The sequence below is a fragment of the Sabethes cyaneus genome, chromosome 1, assembly GCF_943734655.1.
Source record: "Sabethes cyaneus chromosome 1, idSabCyanKW18_F2, whole genome shotgun sequence".
Classification (NCBI taxonomy): Eukaryota; Metazoa; Arthropoda; class Insecta; order Diptera; family Culicidae; genus Sabethes; species Sabethes cyaneus.
In genome coordinates this window covers 71,987,818-72,009,841 of record NC_071353.1, presented here as the reverse complement: position 1 = coordinate 72,009,841, position 22,024 = coordinate 71,987,818, and the positions used below count along the sequence as shown (strand labels likewise).

The following is a 22,024-nucleotide window of genomic DNA, read 5'->3' as shown; positions in this document are numbered from 1 at the left end:
GAAGCTTCCGTAGGAGATTGTTTTTACTGGCCGGAAGGGGTAGTAGTCCGTCCTTTTCAACCAAAAAACGACAGCTCTGCGGTCTTCATTCGCCCCCAGATGTAACATTAGCAACTTATCAGCAAACTCTGCATTACAACCAAGCAGCAGCACGTCAAGGCGCCGTCACCAGCTCTCAGGTTCATGAAAACAACTCTAGTTTAAGCAATGGCCTTACACTCTACTATCAGAATTTAGGCGGTATCAACATGAGTATTACAGATTATGCGCTTGCTGTTTCCGATGCCTCATATGATATGTTAATTTTCACTGAAACTTGGCTCAACAGCAACACGCTTTCCAAACAGATTTTTGGTGAACAATATACAGTTTTTCGCCAAGATCGCACTGCTGATAATAGCAATAAAAAATCTGGCGGCGGTGTCCTCTTGGCCGTTCGCTCGCAATACAAATCTCGGTCACTCTCGCCCCCTGGTTGCTCAGGCGTTGAGCAACAATGGATCACAGTAGGAATGAATATATATTCACTATACATCTGCGCACTATACATCCCGCCAAATCGCGTGAATGACTCTACCCTCATTGATCAGCATCTCAGTTCGCTCTCATGGATAACTTCGCGGATGGGAACCAAAGACAAAATCATAGTATTGGGCGACTTCAATTTTAGTGGCATTAGCTGGACGTTTGCTGATGACCATCATGCTCTATATCCTGATCCCTCTCATTCATCAATAAACTCCTGCGCAACTCAGCTCTTGGACGGGTATAGCACAGCTGGACTGGTTCAGACAAATGGTGTTTTCAATGAAAATGGACGTATATTGGATCTGTGTTTCGTTAGTACAGAATTCGGCAGTGACAGGATTTCGGTTTACCGCGCACCCAGCACTCTTGTCAAGATAACTCGTCACCATCCAGCGCTTCACGTATTTCTCTGCAATGGTATTCCTTGCTCATTCGATGAACCTAACGAACCTCTTTCGTATGATTTTCGCAAGACCGATTTTATAAAAATGAACCAATTTTTGTTAGACGTGAACTGGTGCTCAATACTAGAGAATATGGATACTAACTTAGCGGTCCAAAATTTCACAAACGTTCTTCTATATGCTATCGATCAGTTTACTCCAAAGAGACTTTTCTGCAAACCCTCACATCCCCCATGGTCTACCTGCACTTTAAAAAGTTATAAATCTGCTAAACGGATGGCTCTAAGGAGATTCTCGAAACATGGTACTTATCAATTCAAATGTCATTATATTTCCCTCAACACTCGTTATAAACGACTGAACAAGAAACTGTTCCACTCGTATCAAAACCGTATGCAACAATGTCTACGTAGTAACCCCAAAAAGTTCTGGCATTATGTTAACGAGCAAAGAAATGAATCAGGTTTACCCACTACCATGATGCTTGGTGATGCGGAAGCGTCCACTGCTTCGGACATATGCGAATTATTTCGTACTCAGTTTAGCGCAGTTTTCTCTCATGAGACACTTAGCAGTCAGCAAGTTTCTCGTGCCATCTCAAATGTTCCAGACAAGGCAGCTATTGGATCCTACCCTGCCATCTCAACCCAGATTATCCTGAATGCTTGCTCTACCTTGAAGAGCTCATCGAACCCTGGCCCCGACGGCATTCCATCAATAATTTTAAAAAAATGTTGCTCTACTTCATGCAGCCCGTTGGCAAAAATTTTCAATACGTCCATGCTTTCGGGTGTTTTCCCTACCATCTGGAAGTCGTCGTACGTATTTCCGATTCACAAAAAAGGTTCAAAGCAGAACGTAGCCAATTACCGAGGGATTGCTTCGCTTTGTGCAGGTGGGAAGCTTTTCGAGCTTATAGTTCTCGAGTTCCTATCGTTTAATTTTTCCGGCTACATCGATAATACTCAACACGGATTTATGCCCAAGCGATCAACCTGTACCAATTTGGTGTCTTACACATCCTTTATAGCCCACTCGTTGCAAAAACATCTTCAAGTTGACGCAGTCTACACCGATTTTTCAGCAGCTTTTGATAAAATAAATCATCAGATTGCAGTCGCCAAACTTCAGCAACTGGGAGTAAGCGGTAATATGCTTTGTTGGTTTAAGTCTTACCTCACTGAACGTTTCATGTCTGTCAAAGTAGGTAGCATCATCTCTTCGCCATTCCCCGTCACGTCTGGTGTGCCCCAAGGCAGTCATCTAGGCCCGTATATATTCCTCCTCTACTTGAACGATATCAATTTTGCTTTGAAATGCATGAAATCATCGTATGCCGATGATTTTAAACTCTTTGCCGTTATCAGAAATAACACAGACACTGATTTTCTGCAAGCGCAGCTGGATAATTTCGCCGACTGGTGCACAACGAATAGAATGGTACTGAATGCCTCTAAGTGTTCGTGCATTTCTTTTACACGCAAGAAATCAATTGTGTGCTATGATTACAAAGTCTCTGGAACATCCTTGAAAAGGGAAACATGTGTAAAAGACTTGGGAATTCTGCTCGATTCAAAATTATCTTTTAAAGAACATGTGGCCTATATTTCTACCAAAGCCTCGAAGAATCTAGGCTTTTTATTTAGATTTACTAAGAGCTTTAACAATATTCAATGTTTAAAAACACTATATTGTTCCTTAGTGCGGTCAATAGTAGAATACGCTGCAGTTGTATGGGCACCGTACTACCATAACAGCATCCAACGGATCGAGTCTATCCAGCGAAAATTTGTTCGATACGCCTTACGCCTTCTCCCTTGGAACGACCCTTCAAATCTTCCTAGTTATGAACACCGCTGTAATCTGATCGGGCTTGACTCTTTAGCTATACGACGAGATATTGCTAGGGCTCTGTTCATCTCTGATATTCTAAACTCTCAAATTGACAGCCCAGATATACTCCAACAACTAAACATCAATACCCGTCGGCGATCCCTACGATCTCACCCCTTTCTCAATCTTCCTGCTTCACGCACCAATTATGGCCAAAACGAGCCTCTCTCGAGTATGTCTCGCGTCTTCAACCGTTGTTTTAATGTGTTTGATTTCCATTTGTCCCGTTCTGTCCTTAAAAATAATTTTCTGCATGCTTTGAAGTAAATCACGTGCAAAATGTATAGTGTTAGTCATCAACTTATAGATAATAAGGAACTTTGTGTTATAATTTAAGTCCTCATTATGTAACTGCTTATAATTGTATCATTTGGTGTAAACTGTTGGTGCAAAAATGAAGGTTTTGTGCCTACGGAAGAAGGAGCGTCGAACAAAGTTCCACTTCCGCGGGCTTTTCCCTTCTTGAAAAGAATGAAATAAATAAATAAATAAATAAATCATAAGTTTTCCGCAGCTCTGCTTCATCTTCGTCGTTTTTCACATCGCAGTTATTTTTAGTCTATAAAATATTTTCAAAAAACATTCAAAACATATTGCGAATATACGCGTATAACAGTAAAAGTCCGTGTTAGTATCTAAAGGGATCGTAAAAATCGTTTAATTCAAGGTTATTATTAAACATTCTTTTAGTTTTTTCGCTTAAAAACATGATTGCGAATGTAACTCTTTGAATGCATTCACTATTTTAGTATCAACCATGGTTATTGTCAGTATATTTGTTGTGTATAGTATTCCGTGGTCGCATACTTGATTACTTGAATGTGAATCTATGAAGAAAACGACAATTTTAGCTATAGTAAATCATAAAATTCAAAGAATTTTATCTTTTTTTAAAAAAATAACACCTCCACCATTTTTTGCTAAAAACTTTATGCATATGTGTATATTAAATCGCCAAAGTTTCATCAAGATCCGTTTGCCGCTTTTTGAGTTATGCTTCAGTAAAATTGGTCTGTTTTTAACCTGAATTCGGCTATAACTTATTAACTCATAAAGATAAAGCAAAACAGTCTTCTGCAAAAATATTCTTCTCTTACGTATACAAATTTTTGTAGAACATCATATTGAGCTATTTGTTGAGATAAATGAGTTATAAGAGGAAATATTATTTTACGGGTCGTCCATAAACAAAGGTCCACTGCTGAAAATACGTAAGAGTTAGAAATTTGAAATGTTTAGAAAAGTTATGGGAAATTAATCTATCTTTAATGTTTTGAAACTAAAAAATGGAAAACAAACTTATTTAAAAAATTATTACTTGAATTGTTGTTACGGTATCATCTGAACATTGGACGACCCTTTCAAAAGATGCGTCATGTTTTCATTCAAAAAGTTGCCGAAGACTTCATTGAGCTAGAATATTCCGTTTAGGCGCAATCATTTTTGTCCGTCTAAAATCGCTTTCTGGACCATAGTGCACTGGCAAATGGTGTTGCAAAAATAACTTGCCATATCGTCAACATTATTGTTTGCTAACATTGTACCCCAATTGAAGTTCGAAAAGTAGTCTGAGAAGGCATCAAAGTTCAATTTGCGGTAGTTTAAAGCAGTAGAACTTCCTATTGTATTGACCAACGAAGAACACTTATTCATTTCGGCTGCTTTCATTGACATTACTAGAGGCGGATGATGAAGATCGACGGGCAACAGAGGGGCGACGCAAACATCAGTATCCAGCTGCTGTTCCAAAGAACAAAAGACTAGGTCGAGCACACGACCGAGATGATTGCGGTGCAAATTTGCTTGACGAAGGTTTAAGTAATCCATACCGTCAATGAGCGCTGCGCTGGCATTCGTGAGATATGAATTACAGGCAAGTTGAGCTCCATCCGGCCCATCAGTCCAACAAATGTGCGGCTGGTTATAATCGCCACATACCAAAACTGTCTCATCGGCTGAACATTTTCGACACAGTTCAGAAACCGATGAGATATGTGCCTCTATTGTCTCGATTTCTTTACTGCGATCTGGCGGAACGTAAACGCCGCAAATTAAAAATTTCTTTCCCCGGACGGTAGCGCAAACACACACTCTTGCTCCAAGCAGCGACCAGACACCGTCTCGACGATTGAACTGTGATGTTCATTTGACACTGCTATTAGAACCCCACCGAAGCGTCTCTTATTACTGTTTAGTTGGCTGCGATCACACCGGAACACGTTGAAAGAATCACCAAACAGTTGCAACGAGTTAATGCAGTCGTCTAGTCCAGTCTCCGTCAGGAGTGTTGCCGGTGACCCGCCGTCGGAAGCGCCGCCCACGGGGGGGCTTGCAAAACTCGAGATTGTGACAAAGATCATCCGAGATTCATGATTTATGTACAACACAGGTTAATTTGTGGCCATACGAAGTTTGTCGGGTCAGCTAGTTAAATAAAAAGAAAACTTATCTAATTTAATTCTACTGTGTACCGACAAACTGGGTAACTTGCAACAGCGGGGTAACTTGCAACAATGCTATATCGATCCAATTTATTGTATTTTTTGATCTGTTACTTATATTTTTAATCTATATCAGTCACTGAATCTTCTCGTTAATAGTTCAAAGAAGCCTTAGATACTGATATGTTGATTTTCTGCTGTTAAGGTGATTTTTAAAAAATCCTGTAAGCACTTCAAATAAAAGAAACCTAATATACATTTTTTATATTAAAATGAATAATAAGGAAACAGAATAATTGATTTATGATGACTAGTTTTGTTTATCCTGCTTGTTACCACATTATACGTAAAGCAAGTACTTAAACGGGGTAACTTGCAACAGCTGGTAGATATAAAAAGCTGTGTTCCTTAAACTTTACGAGGCATTTTAAATGATAAATTTTGCATCAAACAATACCAAAGCACACCTGAAGAGTGTAAGACACTTTCGGTAAGTCGGAAATATGCCAATTTTTCTCTGGGTATACTGAAAATGGCCATAGACGAGGCCAAAAAGAAAATATCCTCAATGAGAGAAATCGACCAGCAATATGTTAATGTCTAATTACGATCACTGGTAACGTAATGAACATTCATATATTACGTAACCAAGATATCGATGCTTTTTAACTCGACCGCTCCCCTTTGTGACGCGATTTTGCATAGTGGATTTACGACATGTAATGCGTGTTACACAACTTCTGCTCCCCTAAGCGCGTTACGTAATATGTGAGTGGTCCTTCAAGGAGGCAACTTTATCAGATCCAGACACGGAATATCAACTGCATGAATAATATAAAAAGTTTAAATCGTAATTTCCGTTACGGGGTTCATAAATTATTTTCACCAACGTGACATAGAACCACAGAGAACAGACTACCAGGTAATTGACAAAAAGTGTGTAAAAGGTTTTTATGTAATCTACGAGTAATCCTTCAATAGAGCACCCCTCGAGCAGTAAGTGGCAAACTAAATCTTGATGTCGCTGCCATCGCTGCTATGCCACTCCAGCACAAAGAAATATTGATTTTACACACAAAAAATCGATTATTTCCTTCGAGCCTGTTAATCTGTTCTCTGTGATAGAACATTTATGCGTATATTCATGGCAAAAACATTAAATTAAATAAAATTGGATTAGTTTTCTTTTTATTTAATTCCAGCTCTATAATTATGTCGACTATATTTTTAAATATCCTTTATCAAAATCCTTGCTTAACAGTAAAGTTCGTGCAATAATTATATTTTCTTTTCCTGGGTGCGTAAATATTTATAAGCGTCATTTACTTTAGTTTATAACACCTTTTATATTTTTAAAATATTTTAAACACAAAAATTAATTTTTGCAGACTTGCATGAAAATATGTGGAATTAGAAATTATGGAAACTAAATGGAATCGAAGAAATATGTAGTGCAAAAGCAGCACCACAAATATGCTTGAGGACGGCAAAAAATTATCATTTTTCCAGCGCCAGTCGTTTTTGATAGCATGAGTGGTCATTTATGTGCTAAATTTGTTTGAAATTTATATACATTGATATAGTATACCATCAACTCATTTGCATTTTCAATCCTATAAGACACTATATATGCTTAACTTTTTACAGATAAAATTTAAATCTTCATAAATATACGCATACATACATACATACGCACATACATACATACATAAATACATACATACATTGAATACAATCGCCCCTAATTGATAAATTTTGGTTTTACATGTTTTAACCGTTTAATATGCGGTGTTTAAGTGTTGAAGTTTGTATAATTCCCCTTTCATATGCAATTAATTTCGTTCAAATCGGTTGAGGGACCTATGAGAAAATGAAGTACAGTAATGACCCGATTTTGTCACCCCCATGATGAATTTAGGGGTGACAAAAACGGAGTGACAAAATCGGGTATTTTTTCAATTTTTATTTTTTTGCAGATAACTTAGAACGAACTACATATACTTCATTCTGATCACTTTTAGGACATGTCGCACTTCCTTCTACCTCTCTGTGCACATTTGTCACCTTTTCACAGCACTCCCAAAAGTATGAAAACACGCGTTTTTTAATTGCGCCGAAATGGTTGATTATACTGGTTAACTATGTTCAGAGAAATTTCACAGCGTAAGAAGCTCTTTCTTATGGTATGAACGATTCTTTGATTAACCCCCCTAAAAGTAAGATAGAAAATTTATTTTTCAGGCACTAAGAGATAGAGCAAAACAATGTTCTACAAAACTTTTGAGAAGATTATTATAAAGAACTTTGCCAAAGAAAGTAACCTTCTAGCTATTATAGTTGTGGAGATAAGAAACAACTTTTGTGGAAACTCCACGATAATCAACTTGTTGAACACAGTTCTTTTCACAGTGTTTTAACACATTTGACATACTAACCTTTTGATAAATCAAAAGCGTGACAAAATCGGGTAAAAAACGTGACAAAATTGGGGGTGACAAAATCGGGGCAAAAACGTGACAAAATCGGGGAGTGACAAAATCGGGTTATCACTGTTTGTATTTTTCATATTTTTATACCGAATTTTTAAACTAAAAGTCCGATCAATATGCAATTCAATAGCAACTTGTGAGGTCACTGGACCTTTCATTTGACACTAAGATCATTAAAATCGGTCCAGCCATCTCCGAGAAATGTTGGCTCAATCAAAAGCGTTACACACACACACACACACACACACACACACACACACACACACACACACACACACACACACACACACACACACACACACACACACACACACACACACACACACACACACACACACACACACACACACACACACACACACACACACACACACACACACACACACACACACACACACACACACACACACACACACACACACACACACACACACACACACACACACACACACACACACACACACACACACACACACACACACACACACACACACACACACACACACACACACACACACACACACACACACACACACACACACACACACACACACACACACACACACACACACACACACACACACACACACACACACACACACACACACACACACACACACACACACACACACACACACACAGAAAATGCTCAGTTTTCGAAACTGGGTCGAATGGTATATGACGTCCTGCCGACGCTCTTTCCATTTTCGGGTTTTCGAGTGATTTCTATACCTTTATACTATATATTTATATAGTAGAAAGGCAAAAACATGTAAGGAACCGTGGTGATGCGCTTTTTTCTGTATTTTGAGCCGTAACTGACATTCAAAACAACGAAAAATTATGTTGTGATTAATTAAGAAGAAAGAACCAGAGTGAAAATACAAAATGCAAATTTCCAGAAAAATACCCAGTTGATTTACTTTTCGAAATAAATGCTAAAACAATCGACGTGCATTGAACAGGTGCATGCAGTAGTGATATTTTTATGCTGTTTTGTAAGGTAATTTATAATATATTTGAGAATTCACGATCATTATCGATTTTCTCGCACATCAACATAAATTATTGGTCACTAGCTCGACCTTAAACGTCGTAAAGAATCTTTGACCTGTTGGGACCGAGAGTTTCTGTCACTTTTTATCAAAAAACACGTTTGAATTTTAATGACGTCTTTTCCAAACAATCAAGACGCGAGGAAGAAGTTCTAAAATGCTTCATTATTTTCATTTTTTCAATAGTGTACTCTTACGAATTAATAGCGTTCTTTATTTGGGCCAACATGTAGAAGATGTTCAGATCGATTAGTGCAAAAATATTAAAAATCGATCGGGAAACCGCGTTCAAAACCTAACCACTTTTCGAGAAAGATTTTTTGGAATGGCACCCTATTCAGCCAAACCTTGCCGTACGACATAGTCCTACGTAAAAATTAAGCCAATCTAATTGATGTTCAGGTGATTATGCTCTTCAACACAAATTCAATATGAAGGTCTACTAAATAATTACAAATGTAGGATAACAGTTTTTTGTGTGTTGGTCACCAGTGATCAATTTCACCTGAATCGACGGTACTCTGCTGCTTTAGTCACAAATGCTGTCACTGATGTTCTGTAGCTTAACTATCGTTTAGTCATCATTTTATTGCTTGTTTATTTTCTTAATTTCGCCTTCATATTTTCACAAACGAGTTGCAGGTAGTGCACTTGTTAGCAAATGCCGATGCCGCTTCGGAGAATCAGTCAACACCTTATTTAGATCAATAAATATATGGGGGTGGAGTTAGTTAAGCGAACGGGAGATCGTTTAAAATAAAGGTCAAATGTGCGTCTGGTCCTATTTTCTCTCTCTGTCAATAGAACCTCCTCATTATAAACAATCATATTCGGGAAACAGCTACAATCATATTTAGAAATAGTAAAAGATTTTTTAAAAGAATAGCTTTGCAGCAATATCTTCGATAGGCAAAGACGCATAGTAAAAATATTTTATGCCTTGAAATAAGCTAGCCTTTGGGTACATAATATGAAAAGCTAAGAGCGTGTTTGGCAATTTATTCGAATAAATATTCCATAGGTATTGCACAGAACTCACTAGCAGAGTAAAATGGCCCATAATATTAATTGTTTAAAATCGCGGATTTTATAAAATGTGAATACTCATTTTATTTTGGTTTAAAACAAGTTATGATATGTACTACCATAGCGTTAACCAACAGTTGAAATGTGTTCTAAAGACGTATCGATTTTTATCTGAAATACCAAATAATATGGAATAATAAAGGTTCCTTTCACCAGCAGGTGGATTAAAGCAGATTTTTGATTTGAATTGCGCTTCGAAACAACCATATTTTTAGGACAGTTTGAAATATTTTGTTTTGTTGGGTATGAAATGGGGAAGGCAAATGAGGAGCGTCCAATATAGCTCTAGCTATCACAAGCCCCTACCTAGCGCCTCCACGTGGCCATACCCGGTAATGCTCTATTGAGTAGCCAAGCTAGGAGGTGCGATACTGTGTGGTTCCCGGCTGCCTGATCTCATAATCGAGGTTTTGGGCAGACGGTGGAGCCACACGATCTGGTAAGCATAATATAAGTTATTTTAATTATTTTTGTCGTTTTAGCTTATGAAGCATTTACTGCTTTATAGTGAAAACTTTGGCCAATACGAGTGTTAATACTGCACATGGATATTGGATACCAGAAGAAAAATTAAATAATTATTAGAAGCATTTATGGAAACTAAAAGGACGCAACTCTATTCCATTCGAAGGACTGCTGGTGAGATTGTTCTATTTTTACCCATATATACCACATTTCATAAATAAACTAGAATCGGGAAGAGGGAGGGACCATCAGAGCACTTGTTTGAAGCGGTGGGCCTAGGGAGAGTGAAACAGTCAACTTTCTAGGGTTAATCTTGGCCCGATTAACGCGGGCTCTTCTCCCCACCTGCTGGAGTCATTCTGCATTAAGACGGTTCATTCAACGATTGACTCAGGTGACTTAGCCCTTGGAAGGAGATTCTCTAAATCCCTGGTACGTGTAAGTGATGTTGCTTATCGCCCAATTCCCTTTTGGCCCTTCATACAAGAGTTGGGAAGCATGACCAATCCTTGAATATGTTCAACTCTTTTTGACATGATAGGCTCATTGCTATGAACGGATGTTCTGCTAAGGCAGGTGGTAGTACCATATATTCATATATTCAGTTTGAAATATTTTGTTTAGGTTTAAAACAACTATCATATTGTTTTAAGCTATTAAATAGCTTCCAGGAACGAGATGGCTGACGGACGTCTTAAGAATTAAATAAACACGACTTTAATTTTCTTAAATTTTTTGCTTGATATCAGGGTAAACAGGGAAAGAGGCTTACAGTTACAATATTTTTTATATAATATCTACCGAAATATATAAACAAATACATAAATAAACAAATAAATAAACAAAAAAATAAACAAATACCGAAAGTGAATGTACAATATAGTATACAGAAAACTATTGATTATTAAGCATCAAGATAGCTATAATATCTAGACTAGGAAGGGATATTAGAGTAAGGAGGGGTAAAAGTGCGATGCGGGTAAAAGTGCGATTCAATGATTTATCGGTGCAGATTCCGAGTAAATTTTTTACATTGGCATGGATGGGTGACTACTTTGACAGCTTGAATCTAACGTAAACTTTGGTTGCTTACGAAGCATAGTTACTGAGTTATGTGCAAATGTTATTTTAGGGCGGTTTGGATGTAATTTTTCGTTATACGGTAAATACGATATCAACAGGAGGATATTACTTGTTGAAAATTTGTAGCAGCGTTTTACATCACTCACATATCTGTTTTGAAAATACGGCGAAAATAATTTACAAAATATATTTCGCTTTTCCGTAATTTAATCTAACCCCGTCAAGCGCCTAGCGGGGTAAAAGTTCAATTCATGGACGGGGTAAAAGTGCGATTCATGGACGAGGCAAAAATGTATAGCTATTTATATATAGCTTTAGGCACTATATTAAAGATACTAGAAATGAAAGATCTGCAGAAAACTGTGTGCTCTACAGGTGTTGGCTGAAGAAAAACAATGTATTTCCGATGATGAAACAAAAAACAAACGTTTGGAAAAATTTCGATCTAACGGAGGCTGCAATACACCAGCGCATAGAAATAGAAAAGGTGCAAATTGAGAATATTCCTCGCCGAAACATAACGCAGATTGAAGATAATATGGTTTTGTTAGCTACTGCTGGGCTAATTTCATGGATTTTAGCTTCGAACTTTTGACCAAACTCGTGATTTTAGTTATGGCCTTGAAATGCGGTCAGGCATATGTGTTGTGGGTTCAAATCCGGTTATAATCTCTGATTATAGCTTGGTTCGACCCATGCACCTTCCAGCATTGGACAAAAGATAGGAGCCACAACGACAACTTGTTAAGCGTAGCTACCTATTACCCCCCCCCCCCCCCCTTCCTTTCCACTCTTCCCCTCCATTCTCAAACCATCCTTCTTTATTACTTTCCCTTACCGTCCCTTCATTAATTGTAAAATCATCGTTTCGAACTTTTGCCCGCGGTATTCGCACTTGTGCCCCGCTAGTGGGGTAAAAGTTCGAACCTGCACTTGATCAGAAGAAAGAAGAATTTATTTTGCAACTATTACTATTAACTATTTGCAACTAATTACTATATGCAACTAAACACTATTACCGCAGATGATTTATAGTTGAATGTGAAGACATTGAGTTACTGCATCACTATAAAATATATTATGTTGTTGTTCTTCTTTATATCTCACGAAAATTGATGACAACTTTAAATATCGCTCTTATGGCCCGCCCTACTCTATCTAATGAATTAATATAAGCAAATTAGAATTTTTCTTCTCCACAATTCATAAAAGTATTATTGCTAATATCAGTCCTACGTCAAGAATGCTTCTCAGATTTACTTTTCGCTTTTTGCAGCTTTCTCTGATAATAATGTTTGATAACCTGTTATTTCTGGTCATCGATAAAATTTCAGATACCGTCTACTTAATTTGAAAAAAATGAATCCTTGCTATGTGATAACGTTAACGCTGCTGGGGGCGATAGGCGTTCTGCTTCAATCGAGTTTAACTGACGCATGCAGTTGTCAACCGGAACATGCCCAAACAGCTTATTGCAATGCGGATTATGGTAAGTGCTAACCATGCTGATTCAATGCTTTATTTTCTTTTAGTGTAATGATGGATTGAAGATCCGTTTTCGTCATACTAAACAATCCTTTATTTAAAAAAAATATTTCGAGACACCAAAGGAGGTATATTTGCAACACTCAACTTGTTGGTGCGAGATGAATTTTACACTTCCTAACTTTATCATGTACCTAGGGATGCTTTACCGGTTTTACCGAAACCGGTTTCACCGGTATTACCGGGCTGTTTTCCAACACCGAATTATCGGTTTTTCCACGATTGAAAACCGGTATTTTCGGTATTTTTTGAATGATAAAATAACAACTCAAGAAACTTGAATCGCTGGTAAAACTTTTAAATTATAGGGCGAACTAAATTTCATGATGGAAGGTTCTACAAATACTAACTCAATTATGTAATTCTTCCAAAGGAAAAGCTCCAAAATACCCCATCGCTATCAGCATCAGCATAGAGCCGGAATAGGGCTGTCTAACTGGTAGTACCGGTAGTACCGGTAGTACCGAAACCGGTAATACCGGCCAATTTTTGGATACCGAAATACCGGTTTTGGAAAGGCAAAAAACCGGTATTTCCGGTATTTTCTAATCTGCTTGTTTTTTCCAACCCCTTACGCGAATAAGAACTAAATTTGATAAAAGATTATAAAACTCTTAGAAAAACAACTTGGTGTTAATGCCGACGAGATTCTACGACTACTAACAATGAAGAGAGTGAAGTTGTGGGTCACATAATTATAGCTCTTGAACCCGCTTAAAGCACAGTAGAGTAACTTTGCTGTAAAAATGTTTCATTGTATAAGCCAAACGTCGGGTTTCAATTTATTTTTGAACAACTTGGTATTCAAATGCCAACAAATTATTCGAAGCTCTCAAATAACGAATTTAGGAAACAAGATCAGGGCCCAGGAACGTCACTTACAATAGTAAATTGCAGTGTTGGGCACCGTTAATTCGCTAATTCGCTAACCAATTCAATTTGCTCGATAATCGAGGAAGTTTCGCGAATTACTAATCGAAAACTGCAAATTACAGGCACAGTTTTTTTTAACATATCACAACAACTTGCATTGTAATCTATCACTGTACAAATTATTACTTTCTTAATAAAACTAAGATCAAAACCTATAATAATGGATTAAATGCTCAACAGTTTATTAATTTCAAAATTAATAGCGGCACTTCATTTGGAATTACGGATCAGCAACAATTCGGCTAGTCTGAGTATAAATTATGAAGCCTAATTAGCGTTTCGCGATCGCTCGGTTAGCGAATTAGCGGTACCCAACACTAATAAATTGTTATTCAACAATGAAGTAATGAAGCTCCAGTTTTAACTGAAGCAGCGCCGCTTCATTTCAAAAATCAGCGTCATTGAAACGATTTTCACTTCATCATGACGACCGGCTTTAAAGTTTCATTTGTATTTCTCTATCAAATGTTCAGAAAAAGGTCAGCCTAGACTTTGAATGCAATTGAATTGATGTTGAGTAACATTTCCTACATTAATCTACTCAACATCGACAAATCGTGCATGACTGTCAATCGTCATCATTTGACACAGTCAGTAGCTTCAGCTGAAGCTTGCGCGAAACGTTCTGCTCAACAAATGAAACAAGTCGCTTCATATATGAAGCGAATGTAAGGAAAAGTTAGCTTCATTTATTTGTTTCGACGATGCCGGGCTCTGATCAGAATACGGGGATCTTTGCGCGTTTTGAGCAGTCTTGCCAACAAAGGATCTGCCAGGAAAGAATTTGGAATATTTTTCAAGTCTTTCGAGTGATACATTGATTACACAAGGAGATGAAATCTGCATCCCACTATATTGGAATAGTGGGATTGATAACAGAGAAGAGAAGGTATTCGTGAACGATGATGAAGAGGAAGACGTTATGCTGGAGTTCCGGTTTGGGGATGGTGAAAAAACTGTTGAGAGGCTGTAGGAGACCGGGGCATTAATTATGCTGGAAGCAACAATACAAGGAAAATGAAAGGAAAGTTCGTGATGTGCTTAAAATCGTTCGCTAGACATCAATGAAAGCGGAAGTGTTTTTATTGTTGGAAGTGTTGGCAATAAAATTCGTTCTACAGTAAGGAAATTAAATCGTTAAGTGTATTATATCTGCTTCAATTCTATTTTGCTAAGTAACAATACTGAAGCTAATGTTTCAAAATAAAAAATTTACTGAAAAACATCAACATTTCTATTGATTTCGAATAATCTGCTAATACCGGTATTTTACCGGTATTACCGGTATTTTCTACGCCAATACCGAAATACCGGTTTTCACCAAAAGCGCCCAATACCGACAGCCCTAAGCCGGAATGCATTGCGCTTTTAAAGCAAACGTCTCCATTCAACTCGGTCAACTCCATGGGCCACTCGTCACCAATTTCCCAGACGTCTAAGAAGTCACAAGTCGCTTCTGATCTGGTCGAGCCATCTTGCACGTCTCGACCGGGTGCCGGAGGGCTTGTTGAGAACCGCTTTTGTCGCACTAAGCCAATTATACGGGCTCTAATCATCGCTTCGAACGTCTTTGTCCGATCTAAGAAACAAGCATACGCTTTACTTAAGCGATGCCTGGACTGTCAGTATTAATTTATCATAAGTGTCAGTATCAAAGCCGCTTATTGAAAATTCTTGAACAAGGGTTTTCCTACGTCACATGTCAACTTTACCGCTGGGAATTGCACTTCCTTTTTCTGTAGGCACTGAATTCTCTACCTCCGGAAGTTTTTTCTTTGAAATTTAAGATGACACTGTAAATTCTCTTCGCGTTCTTAAATATTATTTTTTTAATGAACTAATCAATGAATTATGTCAAAAGAAATTGAGTACCATTGATTATAGAGAGATTTTCTTCAAATCACATAATTTGTAAATGTTGTTTTTCAGTATTAACTTTTACCGGTTTTTACCGGTTTTACCGGTATTGCATTTATCAATACCGAAAAACCGGTTTTCGAAATACCCCCCGGTATTGGTATCTCTACTGGCGACACAATGTCCGCATGGTGAAAGAATTGTTTAGTCATTTTTTAAGTTTGCTTTCGCACGTTTACGGTATATTTCACGTATTTCGCACTGGTTGCCTGCCTAGTATTGGTTAAGTGATACTCAAACCTTATTATAGATAACTAGCTGTAACCCCCGCGTGTCGCCTCGCGCCTAATTGTGAGCAAATTGGTGGTACGCTATGTAACGCTAACGCTCTGTAACTCTATGAGGTGTAACAACGTTATTTTTGCTCGTCTTGACTGTAATCTGGTATGATTGGTTTGAGTCTTTGCTTAATGTGGGCGATTATTACCACGAAAATACATATCGCGCCCCTCGTTTTGGCGACAGACATAAGCCTCTTATATTTATGATTATTATAGATCAGAACTGGACTGTTCTTTCTAGAAATAGTCACAGTAAGAGATACGCGGAAAATAAAGCCAACGATTTGGCATCAGTGTACAAACACTGCCAGCACTTGCTACGGAGCAATATGCTGTAGCAGTGTGACTTGATTGTTTTCAACATGATCCGTTTCAGTTTTATTTACATCAATTTTGCTCAATAGAGCGATATATCTTTCAACTTTAATCAGTGTAAAATGAATTGCAAAGCTTTATATACACTGTGTCCGAGTATAATATTCATGGTGCGTGACAATAGCTTAAGTACATTTCATAACTATTTCAATACTTGTTAACCAAACATTTATGCAAACAACATGCGTGTCCGATTGGCTCCCTTTTGACAATTCACGCTGCTCGATTGGCTCCCAAGATGGCTGCTTTCGCGTATCTCTCACCTCTGAGTATTTCTAGTTCTTTCCTGTCAATGTAGAAGAATACTGTCAATGTAGGAAGAATACCGATATCTATGCACAATATGTTATATTTTACGGATTTCTTGGGATAAATCGTCACACAAAGTGTATAATCACAGAAAGAATTTTCAGTAGTTTACAGGAAAAAAAATTACCTAAGGATTAAGAGATCTGTAAATTATTGCGGAGATTCCACCTTTTTAGACTCCCACGCGAAAATGATTAGCGTTATTATTTTCTGCGTGTCCCACACATGTTTGCAATTTAGCAATTGGAACCATCAGTTTTTCGTTATTGCCTCCCCACTGTGTCCCTCCTTGCTTAACAACCCAAGCAACAATATGAGTTTTATTGTACTCTTATGGTGGTCTTCAAGACCAATTTTGGTCTTAAATGCCATTCTAAGAGTATAATAAAACCCAAGTTGCTACTTGGGAAGCATATTTTCAATGTATTTGGTAAGTACAGGATAATTATTATTAAAATATGAATTTGCGTTGGACTTGTAAAATTGCTGCAAGGCACAATAGTTTTAAATATTCATTTTTCTTCATTCATCAGTAACTTTAGCACGTATTTTGTTTAATTTTTGTACTAAAGCATAATAATCAATTTCTTAAGTAAGGCGGAGTGTATGCAAAATAAAAGTCAGCAATCTCTATTGACAGACTCTTCAGCATCACTCCCTTCCGAATGTTGTGTGTGTTTGTGTTTGCTGATCCATGATCTTGATACGGGAACGCAGTTAAATTTAAGTTAGCAGATTGACAGTCAAGCCCCCGTCGAGAAATCACGCATATGCACATCAATATATATAAATACGGCATTTTATATATTTACTAGTTGAATTATTTGTTTGAGAAATCCCACATGTGCGTTTGACTCAATTGTATGAAAACTACAAAAAACTGATTTTCTCAAAATATTGCCAATCCCAAATTAAATTGGGTTTGTGGAACTAACTTTGTCTAGAATTATGAGACAACTAGTAGGAATACTCGAGGATTCAAAACTGTCAACAAGTTATGAGAATTGACTCATGTCAAATGGCGTTTGTGGGGTTTCTCAAACAAACGATTCAATTCTACTATTCCAATGTAAGTTTTCTTACCGATTAGACAACTTTTAATGCCAGCTGCTGGTTAACGCAAAGCTTATACCTTCAAGTCATTGCGGCACCGTGATGAGCTACTAAACCTGTATGTAAACCTGTAAATAACTAAACCTGTATGTGTAAATATGATAAAAGCTCAATTAGATTTTTTTTTATTTAACGAAGTCTAAAAAATTCATTTTGTTTGCTAATTTTGGTTCGCCGGGCAGGAAAAATATAACTATTTGTTTGAAACGGTTTTTTCTAATTCAAACCCTATTTAAATAACTTTGCTTGGCATAATTACGAAATCTAAATGAAACCGACCTATTGTAGAAGCCAAAACAATGCAATTTCCATTTACTGTTTCAATGCCAAAACATCCGTCGTGCATTGCAAATAATATTTTTGGATCTTTTCATGTTTTATTTCATTTCATAGCTGCAGCTAATTGTAAAAAATGTAACCATACATTACACATCCAGACTCTGTATATAAATATTTTAATTGAAACGCGACAGTTCATTTCATTTGAATTTATCAATATAAAAGTTATAGAATTAAATACCGCAACACTGCTACCGCTGCAGCGCACCAAGAACGGTAGCCGAAAAAATAGAAACAATCCTATCTCTCTGACAAGACCGGTAGCGGTGAACCGCTGTGCGCTGATTGGTTGTCGAACAGCGGAATGGAACGGCAGCGGAACGGCAACCGTCAATGGGTTACGGCCTTAACCGTTATGTGTGCAACAGGGTACCCGGGTACCTTTTCAGTTTTAAAATAGTTATAACTCATTCAATTTAAAACATACGTCATTGAAATTTTGCGACATCGTAAAACTCGTTGATCTTAAGTAATTGAGGTTTTTTTTGGTGCATATCCATAAAGGGGATTAGCAATGAGAGGCACTTGAATTTGTTTATTACGTAGGAGGGCGACAAGGGTACCCGGGTACCCATGATTTGCTATGTTCATAACTTTGGCTATCTTGAACCGATTTGGATGAAACCAGTGGCATTTGATTCGTACATTTATCTAGTTTTGATTAGATAAAGCATTTGGCCATCAAATGACATGTTACTTACTTACTTAGGTGGCTTGCCGTCCTAAGACAAAACCTGTTGAACAAAATTTCTCCATGTAACTCGGTTGAGGGCTACCGCTCTCCAATTCCTCGGGCACCGAGTACTCTCCGTCAGATCTCGCTCCACCTGGTCTAACCATCTTGCTCGCTGCGCTCCTGGTCGTCTTGATCCTACCGGATTTGAGGCGAACATCATCTTTGCAGGGTAGTTGATGACAAATGACATGTAGCTCCCGGGAATCGGTAATTCCGGAGCAACGTCCGGTAAAAAGTGGGAAGCGGCTTGTTTTGAAAGAATATCACCATTCAGCAAAGCTATTAGCTTTGAACTTGACATCGTGGACCCTTTTTTCATCTTATTATCTAAATTGGTGACTTTAGATCGCATTGTTCATTCCAAAATTGGGTTCCTGTAGGGTTACAGATGGCCAGTTGGGTGCCTAATCCAATATTAGAATTTGTTTAGCGGATATTTTAGATGTTTTGAACTAATATGGCCAGTTTAGAACTGATTAATATTTTCGGAACTGGTTCCAAATGTATAACGGATGGTTCTACGTTTTGGAACTGTTCTAATAATGCTAAGCATTATATTGAATCCTGCGGTATCATCTGTGACCCCGTAGAAACCATTTTCGAAATAACGAATCAAAATACATCGAGATGTAAAATATATCACCTACCGGACTAATTCCAAGAACTTTGATACCCATATTGCTAGGTTTTACCTCCAATCCAAGACTGGCCACCCATGACCCCACAGGAACCTACTCCGGAATGGCCAACCTGATTCATCTCATTATATGAAATAGTTCATTGTATGAATTTTGAGAGTTTTTATATCCGCATGACTGATTTTCCTGCAATACAATCAGTTCTCTACCTCACTACGAACACTCTGTCCGAATTCCGGATTTTCGGGCCCCGTATGTCTTTTAATGGCCAAATAGACAGATAATTCAAAACTAGACAAATTAACGAATCAAATGACACCTATTTCATCAAAATCGGTTAAAAATTGTTGGTGTTATAACAATATCAATTTTGGGTACTCGGGTACCCTTGTAGACCTGCTAAAGAGCTAAAGGGTTTTTTTTTGTCGCACACATAACGGTTAAGAGGGTGCTACCAGCTCCATAAACGTTGGCATGAAATACATCTAGGTAATATAAGAATAAAACTGTTCTCTTATATGGACTCCGCTTTTATTATACTTGACCATCCATTTATGTTAAGAAACACGTATGCTAAGTTTGATGGAGAATGGTTAAGACGTTCCGCAGTTATGACGGGACTTACAAATATACACTGATTTGTATGAATACAGAAAAAGATAAATACATAGACTTTGCGTTCAGAGATCACGACATATGGCCCTGGATGGTTTTGATGATACTTTTCATGTTAAGCTCAAACACTGTTTCTATCCCTCATCCACCCATCACTTGCTATCCCAGTTACTTGAGCATCCGTCAGGGGTTATACGCTCCTCCCTGGCGCTTTTGTGTCAGGTTATAAAGCCCCACCAATATCATTTTCTTACTCAGACACGCAATATATCAAATTTTTAGTTGCAAGTAGTCTCGGAAAACCTTATCTGCGGATGAGAATCTCGTTAAAACTATAATTGTAAATTTCTATGAATCCCATTGGACACAGCCAATTGATCGAATATATTTAAACTGCCTATGAAACATTGCCACCGTTATTTATGTAATTATCTTTTTTTATTTTCCATCCCGACAGTTATTGTTGCACAAGTACTAAGGAAATCGAATCGAACACAAAGCGGTAATAATGTTTACAAAATCGCAATAAAGAAAGAATATAAGGTAATTTCTTTTTTATGATTCGTTTCAACAATAATGTATATAAAATGTCTTATGGAAAAGATAAACAATTTATATTTAAATATTTACATGTTCTAATTACAGCTGAATTCTCGAGCTCAAAAGCTGTTGACGCAAGGAAAACTTATTACTACTGCGACAGATTCGATGTGCGGTCTGCAGCTAGAGATCAACCAGTTATATGCAATTGCGGCACAGAACATCCATGTAGGGCTGTGTAACTTTGTGCGGAAGTATTCAGATCTTACCATTGTAGAAAAACGTGGCTTGGCAGGAATTTACCGGAAGGGCTGTCCTTGCAAGATTAAACCTTGTTACACTGGCGTTTGCAACGTGTCAGTCGGAGCATGCAACTGGACACCGTGGACTGAATGCGAATCAGAATATGGTGTATGTGTGCCAACACGAGGACAGATGATCGATGGAATTCCCGAAAAATGCCATTGGCGTCGATCGCCACTATACCAGAAATGTAAAGTCGACAATCAAAAATGAGTTAAACTGCTTTGCAGAAAGATGTATTTATAAATACTGTAATTATGTTTCCTATATAACTTCTCGTTCTCGTTAGTTCAAACCAAGTAACTGATTAATAACTTATTTAATTATTAAACAGTATTTATTATCAGAAGATATATTTATTTTTAATATATGTAGTTGTGGTTAACGTCGGTAAAATGCCGTTTAATATGAAGCTTTAGTTTTTCTAAATTTATTTACAGCTTATGTACTTAACATAAGTGCATAGTTCAATTTGCTGTTCAACATTACTCGAGACATTGACATTGAGGAAAAAATACTAGACATAACTACATCCAATTTAGTTACCTCCAATATTTTCGCAAATGTCAGTATTTTCGAACGACAAAAAAGTGTCCTAAATTGTTCGAATGTCTAAATTGTTCGAAATTCCTTGCATTGTCCACCAGAACGGTAAAATTATTAATTAACTTTGTATGTATTGACTAAGATGTAAATGAGACTAATACTGCTCTTATCAGAAAACTAGAAAGCTTAGTACAAATTATCTGTAGTAATTGACAATTGTTAACGTTGTGAAAATACTATTATCATTTAAAAAAATAAAGCAATGTTAAAAGAATAGCTACTTAGCATTTATTTGAATTATGCAGCTGCAGTCTTGTTGCTGCAGTTTGAGACTAATTTTGTTCTTAGTCCACAAAGATTTATCACGATGTTTTATAATTCTTTAAGCCC

General features: G+C 37.4%; 2 protein-coding genes across 3 annotated transcripts in view; one reads left to right on the top strand and one right to left on the bottom strand.

The window, feature by feature from the left end:
* The window catches only part of LOC128739200 (tissue inhibitor of metalloproteinase), a 54,094-nt gene extending 32,203 nt beyond the window's left edge, over positions 1–21,891 (top strand). For both annotated transcript variants that reach the window (XM_053834638.1, XM_053834647.1), the window contains exons 2-4: positions 12,779–12,933; positions 20,703–20,788; positions 20,891–21,891. In XM_053834638.1, coding sequence (XP_053690613.1) covers positions 12,804–12,933; positions 20,703–20,788; positions 20,891–21,301 — 627 coding nt within the window. In that variant the 5' untranslated portion in view covers positions 12,779–12,803 and the 3' untranslated portion in view covers positions 21,302–21,891. The remainder of the gene's footprint in view (positions 1–12,778; positions 12,934–20,702; positions 20,789–20,890) is intronic.
* Positions 1–22,024, bottom strand: part of LOC128739191 (synapsin) — a 216,885-nt gene that overhangs the window by 99,423 nt on the left and 95,438 nt on the right. The gene's annotated exons all lie outside the window — the stretch shown is intronic.